Genomic DNA, 15,371 nt, shown 5'->3' on the forward strand with positions numbered 1-15,371 from the left:
TCTGTGATGTGCTGGGGGTGTGGAAGCTGCATACGTGTCAATGCTGGGGTGCCAGACTGCTTATGGGGTGTGGAGCTTATAAAGAGGCTTGTTATTTTGCGCTGTATGTTGAAGAGGGTGCAGTGGGGGGAGAAGATGCCCTTAAATCCCTGTTTACCAGATGGAGGCATCAGATCAAAACAGTGTAACTGTCCAGTTCAGTTTTCTTCTTTGTTAAAGCACAGGTTAGGATTTTATTACTTTTACTCATCAATTGATGCAGTTCTCACCGTCTGTTTCCTACTGATCTGCATTTAGCCCCAACTTTTAGTCTGGACTTGATTTTGTTCACCTCCATCGTTATTCCCAGGTTCATTCCTGCTTCCTAGTCCCCCTCCCCTCTTTGTCTGACTTCCATCTTCCCAGCTGAGAAAACAGGAGCAAAGAACTCTTGGCAAAGGAGATGAGGCGAGAGGGAAAGAGGAGAGAAGGGGCTTTTCAGATGAAGAGAAAGAAGGGTTTGCGGCACTGAAAGGGACCATTGTTTTTCATCATTGCTACAGCTCCATCTCTGTGATTTAGCAAAGCGAGCAGCCATCACATTACTGTGTCTCTTTAAATCAGGACAGGGTTAGCCGTAGCAACGTTCAGGCTCCAGGGCTCCAGTGCTCCATCTGAAAAGGCTGCCTCCTCTTCCAGCCAAATTCCTCTCAGCTCCCGGTTACTCTGCACATAACTGCACATTCCTCTCAGATGAAATAATAATAGAGCTGACTTTTAGGCAATGCATGCACTTTGAGAGGCATAAAGGCAACCAATAAATAAGAAGGAATTTGTATTTTTAGAAGTTTGCAATTAGAAAATGTTTTTTTAATATATTATTTTCAGCTCAGGACAGCCTGAAATCTGTTCTATGAACCAAAAGAAACAGCCTGTTGTTGCTCTCTCACCCTGTTAATTTTTTACAAGGAGCCTCCATCAAAAGACAAGAGGAATCTCTCTGGCCCTGAGCTTCATGGGAACAAATCTCATTGACCTGCTGCTGCATGTTTGTCTCTTTCTGGCTTTAATATCTAATCTTCATTAAAAATATCTTCAAGTCATTTTTAGAGAACTTTATACATCTCACAGTGATTTTCTGCTAAGGTCCATATTAAGCTGGTCTTTGTCCTGTTCAACAGAGCGGGGCTCTGTCCTCCAACATGTGCTGACCCAGAGACAGCTGCAGGATGGGAGGATGAAGGGGATGCGGGGGAGGGCAAAGACAGAGGAAGACAACGAGGCAATGAAGGGCGGGGACTCCTTTACTTCACTTCGGAGGGGTATACGCACAAAAAAAAAGCGTCAAACTGGCGCGGAAACATACTTCCTGTCCCGCCACTAGTGACTGATTATGTCACATCCTGCCCGCTCTTTTCCCTTATGCTCTGAAATAAGATCCAATTCATTCACTGGGAGGAGAAACAGTTTTTCTTACTCCTCTAGTCTTTTTTAGTAAATGTGTTCCTCAGTGTACAGTAAGTCCATCTTAATGACCCTTGAACAGACATTGTCTCTATTTGCATGTACACACCATGTCCAGGAAGCAATGATGACTGTGTTTCAGTCCATCCTGTGACTAATGTTGTTACTGAACACAGCAGCTCCATTGTCAACTTTTAATCGCTGTAGCTTCTTTTCTGTGGTCAATCCTGCTAGTATGTCACTATTTTTTCTTTTTCACTGTCCCTTTGTGTCAGTAAAATCAGTAGGAATGTGCTAAATTAAATGGCATAGACTTGGAAGGCCAAAAAAGGGACAGTCTTTGTTGGATATGCTCCCGGGGAAGTGGGTGACACATGGTGACAGTAGGAGTCTCTGTGAGGAGCAGTCATATAAATCAGCTGGCAAAGTAACTCTAAGGCAGTTCTAAATCCTCGTGGCATATTTATTGTTCACTCACTTGAAAAAACACACCTAACTTTCCTTTGATTGTTCACCAGAATGAGAAGATAAAAGCTCTCCAAAGTCTGACTAACCCTAAGTACTTTGTTGCTCATGACTCATCCGCCTGTTTCTGTGTGTGGGATACTCTCCTCTCCCAGCCATGTTTTCTGCATAAGTCTGTCCATGTTGCCAGGCTGGACTAATGACTAAATATGTTTAGGTCACTAAGCTCTGCCAGCTCCAAGCTGCAGCCAGTAATGGCAGCTTCATGGATCTGCCATTAAGATACCTCCGTCAGAGATAGAGGGGTGGGGGGTGGGGGATGAGAATCTGGGGCTGACAGTTGCTATGGTAACCATTTAACACAGGGAGATGAGGGGGAAAGGAGTTAGCCATTTTGCGATGGTGACTCTGCAGTGATGATGAAAAGCTGCTGTGTGAACTGGGCCAAGTTATGAACGATTTGGTTAAAAATCTTACTTCTTCATATAATTTCATATTAGGGTGGGGGGGGGGGGGGGATTAGCCTGCAATGCACCTTGGGGGGAGGAGCTACTTGGCAGTGGTCCCCCTCCCATGGTTGCCGTATGGAATGGGCCCCCCCTCTCTCGGTTTTATTTGCACCTTAGACATGTAGGGCCCTTGGTAGGGTGGGTGCTTGGACATCACTGTCAGCAAGCAGCAGATGTCCTCCTAGCGCCCCACCCGCCAATTTTAACTGCACCTTAGACATTTAGGGCCCCTTGGTGTGGAGGGTGATGGGACATCACTGTGAGTAATCAGGAGATGTCTCCTCAGAGCCCTACCCGCCAATTTTAACTGCACCCCCTTAGTACACACACCCTTTACTCCTCAAAATATACATTCCAACATAAACACACACAGACATGCACACACACACCCTCACAAAGACACACGCATTTCGCAAGGAAGGTGGGACCTGCCCCCTACCCCATCCTTGGTGGGGGATACTGGACCCTTGGCAATGGCGGCCGTGTCCCCTGAGTGCTGGTTTCCTGGGCCCGGCGGTGCTCTTTCCACGCAGGGAGAGGGATCCCTGAGGTTTCTGGCAAGGCCAGAAGCCGGGGATCACATCACACCTGAACCGGGGGTGTCCGTGTCCCTGTGGGGTGGGTTCTGGCCCTTGTCCCCGAGTGCTGGGTCTCGCCAAATCTCCAACTGTGGCCGAGCCTGGTCGGGCCATGTTTACAACACCACTCGTGGGCTCCCCTTTTCCCCGGGGTGCCACCTTCCTGGGTGGGGACGGCTGGCACCTGCCTTGCTCCTTTCTGGACCAACCGTGGGCCGGGTGGGTGGCTGCCTGGTGCACGGAGCGGGTCTCCCTTGGGGGGTCCTGGCTCGTACCTGGGGTTGGGGCGGGGGGATGCCCAGAACTCCTGGGTGGTGATGGGGTGCTCGTCTGGGGCTGTGGGCACCCCTCTCGGGTGGGGCCCTGTGTTGGGCCCTCCCTGCGTTAGGCCTTCATGGCGCGGCGGGGCCTGGCCTTGGTGTCGGATGTGATCTCCCTGGGGGCGGTTGTTCTCTGCCTGCTGCCGTGTGGCGTTGGGGGGGTTCTGGCTGCCACTGCTGCTGCGGCGGGGTACTTGGTGTGGGGATGGCTGGCCACTCTCCCTCCTTCTTTTCACATTCCACCATCCATTTTAGAAGAACATAAACACTCAATTGAGTACAGGTGTTAGCTCACCTTTGCACTAATAGTTTGCGTGATTAAATGAAATATTTCACACTAGTTGGTTTATTACCGTAATGACAAACCGTAATGATATTATTTACCGTAATGACAAACATTCAGCAACTTGTTGCTTTATGCTGCTTCATGGTTTTATCCCCCCCATCCTATTATCAGCCTCCTATCCCCCCTCTCTAACATCTCTCTCTCTTCTTCCCTCCTTTCCTTTCCGTCCTGTTTAACACAAAAGATTTTCAAATATGATTGAAATTTATAAAGTTTGGCCTCAATTACAAAAGGTGGTTTATTCAGACATACCTCTCATTTGTCAGAAGATTTATAACCCCTGTTGTTTAAGTAAAATATGTCCAACACAAGAGGCCTTCAGCTCTCGTCTGTCTGCCCAGCTGTTGGACAGGACAAGTTTAAAAAAAAAAAAAAAAAAAAATCTTACAATGAGGAACTGCAGTGCTTTTTTTATTTTCTTAAATCTCTTTGAGGTTTTAGATGTGCCAATCTGAATTGATCCTAAGGCATAAACTTCCACATTAGCCAGGGTTGTACTTAAAAACCGACCAGGTTCATAAATCCCCATTTCATCTTCCTCCTTTTGGCCCATCAGCCCTTTTTCCATCCCCCAACATCTGCAGCAGTGAGTTCAGACCAGCTCCTTTTGTTTGGCTCAGTGACGTCTCTTCATCTATTTATAGACTTGTTATTGTGTAAGACCATGTGAAAGGCCCGCAGAGCATGAGTAGGCCACCACTGGTGGAGTGGTCTAAAATGAAAACCATGTAGCTTTAAAATGAAATGAAAGACCATTTCTCCCCTCTTCTTTAATTATTGTTTCCATTTTTTCTTGGAGAGTGTGTGTCTTTTTATTTAGAGTTCCCACAAAAAATCTAATTCATATGAAGTTTCAAACTAAGTAATCTTTATTGCATAATATTCTACTGAAAAGGGGCATTTTACACAGATGACACAGCTAATAATCAGTATCTCTGCAAAAATTGCTTTTTTATGTTGACACCAAAAATCTAACACAGCAATTCAAAGTTCTTATTTACCAAGAGACAGCTAAAGAGGGGATTAAAATAAAATCCCTCTATGATTTCCTCTCTTTACAGCATAGGAATAAATGGAGAAAAACGGGTGGAAAAAAGTCTAAAACAGTTGCAGTTTTTGTTAGCATGCCACAGGAACTTCTGATGCATTTGATTAAATAATGGGATGAATCGTAAGGCAGGTAGTAGCAAGCTGCAGCTCGTGTCAGTGTAACCATTGTGCTATCCTAGGCACTTTACCATTGGAAGTTGGGTCATCTAGACCCACTAGACAGTGCTCTGAACCTTTTTTCTTCAATGATTTGTGATCTTCACTGGTGTCCATGGATTACATGAAATCTTTCCTCCTTTATCCACCTTTGTCATGGTAGGAATAACACGTCAAAGTAAGGGCAGGGTCATTTAATGTAGCACAAGGGTTATAAGCATTAAAAGCCAAACCACACAGGGATATTTTTTAGATGATTTTGTTTTATTTGAAATGTCAGTGTTCAAGAGAAAATAAAACAGCAATATAAATATTAGCATAAAAATAAGAGAGTAACACAGGGGTGTAGCGTGAGGCGAGGGGCTAAGCATTTGATAAGAAAGATAATACAGCAGGATAGAGTAGTATTAATTCAGCAGCAGACGGACTTACACATATATAATATTTATAATCATTTGTTCATATGGACAGAAGGAGAAGGAGAAGCATTCTTTCACAAATGCACAAGTTAAAATCACAGCAAAAGAACATTAAGAGGTTACAGAAGGATAGAAACATTTCTAGATATATCTTTTTTTTGTCTTTACAGTGTGATAAAAGATAATGGAGGGAGAATAAACACAAAAATATGAGCAACACATACCACAAGTTAGCTACTCTACGTGTGCCACTTCTTTTTTTTCTTATCTAAAGTTATCTTTAATTCGTTTATTTACAATGAAGAGTTAGTTGGCTTCCATAGTGCTCAATTACTACATCGCAACACCGTTTGTTGAAGAGCATGTCAGACTTCACTGTTGACTTTTTATTTTCACTGTGATCTTGTTAAGTTTCTTGAAAAAACAAAATGCAACACATTCCAGTAAGCCAGGCATTGTTGAGAGACTTTTACTTTGAAAATCTTGGGCATGCTCCCTGCTTGCCAAAGCCTGGCTCACACCGTCGACAGGACGCATTTATTTACAGAGAGGGGGAGTGAATGTAGAGAGGTGAGAGGCAGACAGGCTCAGGTTTCCCTTTGATTTTGTTTCAGAGGGCCGGAGAGCGGCTTCTCCTCAGCGACAGGGATGACTGTGATTGGCTCTGTTGACCTCTGCCTGGGTCAGTGCATTAGTCAAAGTTTGGGGTGTGTCGACAGTGGTTCCTCTGTACATTCAGCGCGTAAAGCCGAGGTCATTTCCCACCGCCCCGGTTAATGTGAAGATGCAAATTTTTCTCAGGGTGCACCCCTTCCACTCCCTATGACCCAGCCTGCAAGCTGCCATAGTTTTCATGCACTTCTACCAGTGGCCAGGGAGGTGACGGACAGCATGACAAAGTGAAGACTTCAAATCCTTAACATTTCTATGCTATGGAATCACTATCTCCAAAAGAAGAAAACAATAATTGTGTCACATCAAGAAGTTCCTTCAGCACCTCAGGAAAGTGAAGGGACAATACTCCATCAAGGCCCTAGAGGCTTATAAGGTGTCTAGAAACTCCTAAGCACTTAAGTTTACCACATTTACACGTTTCCCTAGAGAATAGAGAGATTGCAACTCTAGTAGTGTCTCATCTTCAGAAAACAAACAGTGCATTTCCAAGTTTGGCTCTCATTATGGAGGGAGGACACAAGGCAGGTGTGAGGAGGGGAGGGCAGCAGGTGCAGGGCAGCAGGACATGCCATCTGGAAGGAACTAGTCCCGGCAGCTGAAGCGCCCATGGCTGTGCCAGCCCTTCCTCTGGGTGCATGCTCAGGTCATAAAAATATCAGAAGCTTCGATTCTTAGTTATTTTTTTTCTCTCTAGCTATCATTACAAAAGTAGTTCTCATTTTTGGTCAAGCAAATACTACATGGGCATTTTATTGACCTTCGATTGGACTGAGGACATTGCTTTTGCAATGCATAGTTTGCAACTTTGCACTATTCAGAGTGGTTTGAACCTTGTAAGCATGCAGAAAAGGTTTGTAATAACTGTCAAACACCATCTCAGACTTTAAAACCCTGCAAAGGGAGGGGGGGGGGGGCTATGAATGATGGCTAGAGCATTTAGCAAAAGCTGACTTTCCATTTAAGGAAAACAATATCCAAAAAAAATGTATGCTTACAGCCTTGCCATCCAGCAAAGTTCATTACACTAAAATCTCTTTGTCCATAGTATTTTAATTTTTTTCTTTTTTTTTCTATATATTTTTTATGTTAGAAAAAAAAGAAAAAGAAAATAACCCCCCATACCCTACCAAAATATCAAGCCACAAGGAATACATGAACAATACTAGACCTTTAACACAGCACGGGTTAGTAACATAAACATCCTTTAGCACATTAAGATTCTCTGAGAAGACTTTCAAAGAACTATCAGCAAGGTCCATGTGGTCAAAGGAACTTGCTGTTTGGCTGTCATTACTGACTGAAGAGCAGTGAGATATCTGCAGGTGGGGTGTGGGGGGTTGAATTTCTCAGATCAGGCCAGCTTCATCTTGACCCTGTACATCTCCATCCACCTTTACTTCTTCTCCTTCTTGGTGGACTTCTTCTTGGAGGCAGGGGTCTGGACGGCCTTGGGGGGCTCGGACTGGGCTGAGGCCTGTGGCGGGGGCAGGGCCTGTTGGGCGGCCTGCTGGGCTGTGGCCTGCTGCTGCTGCTGCTGCGGGTTGGAGGTGAGGGTGGCCGTGCTGCCAGGGATGTAGACGTTCTGGCGGTAGTCGGGCACATGCTGCAGGGTGAACTGGGGGCTGTAGCGGGTGCTGAGGCCCATGGTGCCGGGTCCGAGAGTGGCCGTAGCCTCACTCACTTCTGGGGAGAACAGAGACAGAGTGGGGGGGATGAGGGGTAAGGAAGGACAGGAGAGGGGAGTAAAACATGTTAGGCAAGCGTTGAAAAGTGAGACAGTGGAAACATTGAAATGAAAACAGGTCAGAGAAATAGATTAAAGCTTCTATAAAAGATGGAGAGTCAGTGTCTGATTAAAGCAAAGTACAAAGAGGGTCGAGAGCTGAACCAAGAAATTAGGTCACAAATAGAGAGCAAAGAACAATGCAAGAAGCAGAACAGGTACTAAAAATAGTTAAGTGTGTGAAGACACATTTATTGTGTGTAAGAGGAAGAAAATGCTGCCTCTGTGGTGAAAAAGGTTTTCTGTGTGCGCACATGATGAAGCTGCTCGGCCCATTATTCTCCCACAGCCCCTGCAATGCAGAGCTAGAGACGCAAACACTCCCTCTCCTATCTTGTGGCTTCTCTCAGCATCTAGTTTAACATAGAGATGCATGTAGGAAGAATTTAAATATCTAACTATGCAAAGACTGAAAAAGATAATTAAAAAAACCTTCTTGCTCCTGCTTAGCAATGCTGATGTTGAGTATCGAGGGGAGATGACCTTCAGTGTGTAAGAGTCAGTGTGTGTTCCTCTCCCCCACCATTGCTGCTCTGACTCTTCAGCCTTGTGCTGCCATGCAGGCTCCCATAATGCCAAGGGACTTGCTGTTTTTCATCTTGAGTGGAAAAAATTCCACACAGCATCACGAGTCCATGCAAAAAAGTGAGGGAGACATGATGTGCTAGAACAAACGCTGGAAACAATGAGCGCATCAAATGTGTCCCTCTATCTTTACTTCTCGTTCAAAACTGAATGAATTCTTCCACAGCCACAGTCTAGGGACGGTTCTAAATGTGTGCATGCGTCATTGGCCTGCCATGCCCTCATTGCAGCTCCGGAGGAGTAGCACAGAAAGATGAGGAGGCGTGTTTTGGAAGAAGAACTCTCATAAGTATCCCTCTAGCTTTGCTTATAATAAAACAAACCATGTGATGAGTGTAAACATGCATCTCGTGTATGTTTAAATTCAACACAAATGCAGGTAGATAAGTCCACTGACTGTCTTAGCATTCATATCAAAGTGAACAACGCATTAATCATTTGGGAATATGCTATCCTCTATTAGGACAGACAAACCAGCACCTCCACAGAAAAGCATCCAAAAGAGTCAAATGAAAACAGGGAAGAGGACTCACCGTTAGCAGCAGCCATCAAGGCTTGAAGCTGCTCCGCCTCAGTAGGGGGCTGGGGCCAAGGTCCTGTTCCCATGGCAACCTCAGGTCCTCCAGTCGCCCTGTTGGAAGGATGAGGACACAAATGTAAGTTTTAGCCCATCCTCTGCAGTAGTGTGTGTTTAGCTCACTGGCTTGACAGTTGATGGTTCACAATAAAAAAGCAAAGCAGCTGATGGTGGACTCAGCAAGAACAACAGGGAGAATGCGCAGTTTACAAAACAGGCTGGTCTTTAACAAGCGCACACTCCCGTTGAGGGACGAACAAATGCATCTGCAAACAGCAGCACACAGCAGCATGTTGGTGCACTGTCACGTCTTCACACTTTCCCTGGAAAAGCCATGAGCACAGAGCCATCCAGTAAATCTGATTCAATATTTAATGAGCCACCTTTTAAGGAGACAGATTCAGCAAGGGTTAATCGTTTCAAACTCCACCTCCACCTTCAAAGAGCTGCTTCTTTAGAGTCTTCCATTTGCATGTTGGATTAACAAAGGAGAAAGCAGACATGATCTAGTGGGCTTGACAGCCTACTCCCACATGTGTAGCACAACAACATAAGCCCTGCAGCTGACAACTAGGTCACAGAGCGTTAATCCTATTTCTGCTGCTGCCATTGCGGTCCAGTTCCATGTTCACCCTTTCAGTGTAGGAAGGTAGTTTGAAGCTGAAGTATGATGTCTGCTTTAACCAATTCATTAGTAATCGTTAGGAACCTGAAGCCTGTTATGGCTGTTGTTTACAACTATGCACACATAGAAAACCGTAGTCTACCTAGGACCCAATGGGAGCATCAGTAGAAAACCTACACAGTAGAGCATGCAGATTCAAACATACAGTCCGAAATTCAAACCAGAACCTTTTCATATTTATAGCTGCAAATTGGATCAAATCCCCATTAGACTTCACTGATGTACCATCTCTTCCTGATTCAGTTAAATAGAGGAAGAAAACAACTCATATCTATGTCAGGGTGTGTAGTAGTCTGCTAATTGAACTGTTTTGTCTTGCATTGCTCCTTATCTGTCGGAGGTCCTTGGTGAGGAGGTACGTCACAAAAGAGGCAAGCAATACTGGATGTTGGGCAATTTTGTTTTCAGGTCATTAGAGTGATAAAGGTAGAGTAGAAGAAGAAAGAGAGGTCCTGCAGATTTTAAGAGTCACTTAGATATCTGAACATGGTGATACTTTAACATGACACAAAACATTCTAGAACCTCTTTTGTGTAATTAGAGTTGTGCTGTTGCTAACAAACCACAAAAGCATTAATTATTCCTTCTTTTACTGAAACATCTTTCTACAATTTCCACTGAATGGTACAGAGCTAGTTAAATACATAGGATGTAAACAAGGAGACTCTTTTCTACTTAAAGCCAATTCAAGGAACTTCAGACAAATTTTTTTTGCTCCAAGGATTTAAGTGAAAGTCAAGGAAACCTCGACTCAGTGAGACAGGAATTCAAACATAAAAATAGGCCATGTTAAAACTAAGGTTGCCAGACTGCACTGCCAAAATTCTTCAGTTGTCTTTATGTGCCAGAGAGAGGTTGAGGGGAGAGGAGCATGCTGTTCTGCTGCCAAGTGGCCACAGATAAACCAGCCGAGTTAAAGTCTGCTTGATGCAGCATTTTTGGGCTGCTTTACACAGTTTAAGATAAAAGGAACGCTTCATTTATGCTAAATTAGCGTCACAGTTTGCTTATCACATTCTGCGGTGTTGTAGAGTTTCCTGTGGTCAAGATTATCACTTCCTGTGGGCTGGATTGCACACTGAGGACTTGAAGGGCGACCACCAGCCTTTTTATTCTGCCTTTTGTAACCTTTATTGGACTGTTTTGTCTTCAAAGATGGATTGTCTAACAGTTTTACAGAAAGAAAATGTGTATGACATCGTTTGGCTTCATTCCTCACACAATAACCTTTTTTACATCTACATCAACCAATCAACTAAGCATGACTCGAATGTTTCCTTTATCTCCATTTGGCAAATCCCAGGAAGGAGCTGCATGTGGTGGTGCTGAGCAGCGACCATCACAGACACACATCAAAGGCAACACTGCGTGATAAGCAGGTCTCCCACAAGGAGAGAAGAGACAATCTCTTGGGCTTTATTGGCACACATATATGGCAGAGCAGATCTACAAAACACTGCACACAGATGCACCACAATCCTTTCTAAGCCACAGCAGGCATTGTGGCCTATGTGCACATTGATAAACAACGACCCCCATCAAACTTTAAGGGAGACTAACAGAAGCTATAGGTCAGGTACATCTACACACAGCACAGCACTCAACTGCAGTCCACTACCTAAAGGATTTCAGTCACTCTGCCCTTATCAGTGGATTAAAACTTTCTTTTTTTATTGAACACAATTAGAATATTTGATTAAACCAAACAAAAACAAAACCCAGATCAGCTGTTAAGGACAGAAAAGACTGTACATTTTCTAAGTCTAAATTGGTACCTTGTCCCATTTTTCGGCGTCCATCTTATGTGTGTACCGTATGGCATGTGGGGACTAAAAACACAAAAGGTTATACAGCTTGAAAGAACCAAAGTGTATTGATTGAGGACAGTTTTAAATGTTTGCCTCAACAGCTCAGTGTGTGCTCAGTGTTTTCTGTCCATTCAACGGTATCTCACGACTACAATTTCATTTTTATTTATTAATCTTAGAAAACTTTAACACTTTCCTAACAACAGAGCTTTTTCCTGTGTGTTTTATGGAATATTTGATGTGGAGACACTGCAGGGAAATTTGTTCTGTACATAAATCATCTTATCTAAACAACAGCACGCATGCTCGCTAACAGGGAAAAACACACACACACTTTCCTTGTCATGCAAAACGTAATAATAAAAATTTGAATTTCAAGTATCTGATGAAGGAAAATGAAATGGGAGCAAGATGGACAAACACATTTCCCATCCCCCATCCAGCTCTGGTCACCATCCCTCATCAGCAGTATGGACTGATGGCGCACAGGCTGAGGGGAGTGCAGAGAGGAGAGGAGCGGTGGGGGAGGGGAAGCTGCGGCAGCCATTTTGTAAAGCAGCCTGGAAACAGGCAGGGATGCTCGTTCAGAAGGCTATACCAGGAAATTAAATTCACCCGCCAGCAGATTTAAAAGTCTGAAGCTACCAGCGCTTGTTGTGACTTTTTCCTCATTATCGCTCTTTGTCTATTTGGCAAACATGATACAGAGCAACAGTGTGTAGAAATCACTGATCATTTCATCAAACATTTCTCTGTTTACTCACCCACTGGGTCCAGGTCTCTGTCCCTGGGTAAAGCGCCAATCATTGTTGGGGGGCTTTTGCTGTGAGGAAAGAATAGGAGATAACATGAAATGGGGGTTCCTCAGCAGCAGCAGCGGCAATATTTATGCATGTGTCGGTTTTAATGGTTAAGACTGTTGCAAGTGATGAGGTGCATGTTTGTGTCGTTTTGTGCAATTTTCGTACAAAAAAAGGTTTACAAATGACCACATATGCCTGTTTATGCAGGAAACCACGTACGCTGCTGCTCATGAGCGCAGACACACAAATAAACACTCAGGGGGCGCTTAGACTCAACAGTAGAAACAAAAAAATGATCAAAGTAAATAAAATAAAAAGTCACCAAGATTGCAAGTTAGGCAGTCCTCAAACTGGGTAACAAAAACATACCAACTCAGACAGAATGTGAAGCACAATTTGCAAGAATTATTTCAGTGGATGACAGAGAAAATAAAGATTAGCTCAATTAGAAGATAAGAAGTCACAAAATAAAAGCTAAGACAAAACTATGCCATTGTCTGAAAAACTGTTTTTCTTATTTCTAATAAATGTCAAGGTCAAAGACAGTCCTTATCAAGCTCTTTTGTTTAGTTTGTGTTCTACAGAAAAGCTGCAGTGGTCACTAAACAGCTATAAAAGCCTCTCCTCTCAGCTCACGTCTGTTGATTCCACTGCACTCCGTTCATCTCTACCTCAATGCTCATGTCAAGATGTATTTTCCATCTCTCTAATTCCTCCCCTCACTCTCTGCCTCTCTTGTTGTGCAGTGATGCAGTGAATGGACCCCTGGCTTGGCTCTAAATTCTCCTGCATAATCGACACAAGAGCTCCCCTGAGAGAGAGGCCAGCAGCATGATGTGCTGCATTATTAAAAGAGCTTTCCTGCTCCAAGGACTGATGGGAAGAAACCAGAGAACGCCGGAAAAACTAAAAAGACAGAATCCAGCTCAAGTTCCAGCACAAAAGCAGCAGATATAGTTGGGATTAAAGTGACTGAAGCATCTGTCAACATCCAGATGAGAAAGCTCAGATGAATGGAAACTTATTGAAACCACAGGAAGAAGGAAGTACATCTTCTTAAAACAAATCTAATGGAAAGTAAAGCTGCGTTATTAAGCAAACAAAACAGAAAGTGAATGAAAATAAGAACCACAAGCCTCCCACTTTGTAAACGTACAATACAGTCTAAAGTTGACTCATCAATGAATTCATGTGGGCGGGACTGTCAGCCTGTTGGAGTTGTATGAAGAGAAAAGCTCAGATCAGTGGTAGCAAACATCCACAGAAAAAGGCCCAGCATTCCAGCTGTGCGATCTCCCACCATGCATATTCAAACCTGCACTTTTCAGGTCTGAAGTCAAATCCATATGCAGGAATCTGAAACACTTTCTACATCAAAACCTACACAGTGCATATCAATACAAAGCTTTTGATGCTCAAGAAGGCTGTTTATCATATTTAACATGCAGAGGTTGCCATGTTTTCCCACAAGTGTAATGAAAGTGAAGGTCAGAAAGTGAGTCAGACTTCCATACACTACATGCCAAACTAAAAGCTTCACAAGACATCAATCTTCTATCAGATAAATCAAAGTACTTGAGGGCTCTGTGTGGATTACAGTCATACTAAGTTACACCTTCATGTAGTGTACAGGTGGTGCTGATAAATCACTGCAGAAACTGGGTTGATCCTCACATGGGAACAGATGGAGGCCAGCAACTCCATTTTCCATCCTGAGTCTGAACTTTACTCAAACATCTTGTTTACCCATTGTAACTTTTAAGATTTATTCAGTTATGTTAAAGAATGATAAATGGGTGACATGATTTAAAATATGCTTCAAATTTTACTACATGAAACCACCTGTGTCTTCGCTGCCAGTAAAAAAAAAAAAAATATGACTTACAATTGTAGTAAAACAGTCAGGAATGAACCACTAAAAAAGATTTTTGTTAAAGTGCTGCAACTGACTTTCAGACAGACATTCATATGACAGCATTTAACCTTCACATGCCAAAGACAGCATCTTCGTATTGAACATGCCAGTGGAAATTTGGCTTCCAAAACGTTTCCCATCTGAGATGAGTTTGCACTGTCATGACTGATTACCATGATGCTTCATTTTAAAGGGGGGTTAAAAACTGCTCAGTTTGACCCAACAAAGCCTTTAACTAGATTCACTATTTGAACCAAATGAAAATGATGGTTTAAAAAATGCTACTCTAACATCAAGTCAGTCTATGTTGGCAAAATTTGACATTTTATAAATGACACTATAAATGACAAATGGTCAGAGTTGAGAAGCAAAGGTTGTTAGTTTTGTTTTTACTAGGGATCAAAGTGATTAGTCAAATCTAGAAACAACTAAAAGACTGTAAGACATGTCCCGAAATGCTAAAGCTAATGATTCGTTTCACTGCAGTCACTTCCACCCAAACCTTTGAAGTTTGCACATGGATGAACAGGGTGTGCCAGAACAGCAAACAACAGATGTAAAAGGAATATAAAGAGGGACAGTGGGGAGGAACTAAAGCCTCGGGGTCCTACTAAAATTACACTCTACTGCAGGGCTTCTTTTTTGTTTTGTTTTGCTCACAGTGATTGTTTATGCTCTGCAGCCATGCTGATCTGTGCCTTCTGTCACCATTACACACATGCATGAAGCTGTTCTCTCTTCCCTGTTTTCTCTCCCTTTTTTCTTTTGTGCTGATTGCACACGTGCCACTGGGACAGGGAAGACAGATGGCACCCTGCTGACCTCAGGGACCGCATAGATCAAAGCTCTATGTATAAAAGCACCAGCTCACACAAAGGAAGCCTACGCAGAAGGTAAAGATAACATCAGGAAATTTGCATCTTTTTATCTTGTATCAAAATGAAGCATTATTGACATCCTTTCACAGACGACTATCAGATGTTTTCCTCCAGTACTTTCTACACATTCAGCCAGTCAATTTCTGATTGTGCTTCACCAAACATGTAAAAATTTAAAGGATGACCCCAAATCTGAATGAATAAAAGCTCCATGATTTAGATAAAAGAGGGAATGGCCTCTCGCTCTGAGCTCTGGAACCAATCAACTAAGAGTTCAAAGGACAACAGGAAGTCAGGGGTCAGACTAATGACCCCACAAATTCCTGTTTTTCAGCTACTGCTTTAGTCTTCACTCTGTCCCTCCACCCTCTAACCT

General features: G+C 43.4%; 1 protein-coding gene across 22 annotated transcripts in view; it reads right to left on the minus strand.

Moving 5' to 3' along the window:
* Positions 1–5,110: 5,110 nt before the first annotated feature.
* Positions 5,111–15,371, minus strand: part of LOC101169865 (protocadherin gamma-C5) — a 62,459-nt gene continuing 52,198 nt past the window's right edge. For 9 of the 22 annotated variants that reach the window (XM_023959136.1, XM_023959144.1, XM_023959145.1 and 6 more), the window contains 4 exons: positions 12,164–12,222; positions 11,367–11,420; positions 8,863–8,960; positions 5,111–7,644 (listed from right to left, as the gene is read on the minus strand). In XM_023959136.1, coding sequence (XP_023814904.1) covers positions 7,355–7,644; positions 8,863–8,960; positions 11,367–11,420; positions 12,164–12,222 — 501 coding nt within the window. In that variant the 3' untranslated portion in view covers positions 5,111–7,354. The remainder of the gene's footprint in view (positions 7,645–8,862; positions 8,961–11,366; positions 11,421–12,163; positions 12,223–15,371) is intronic. The other 13 variants (XM_023959141.1, XM_023959147.1, XM_023959149.1 and 10 more) reach the window with 3 other exon arrangements.

This window comes from Oryzias latipes, chromosome 10 (genome assembly GCF_002234675.1).
Source record: "Oryzias latipes chromosome 10, ASM223467v1".
NCBI lineage: Eukaryota > Metazoa > Chordata > Actinopteri > Beloniformes > Adrianichthyidae > Oryzias > Oryzias latipes.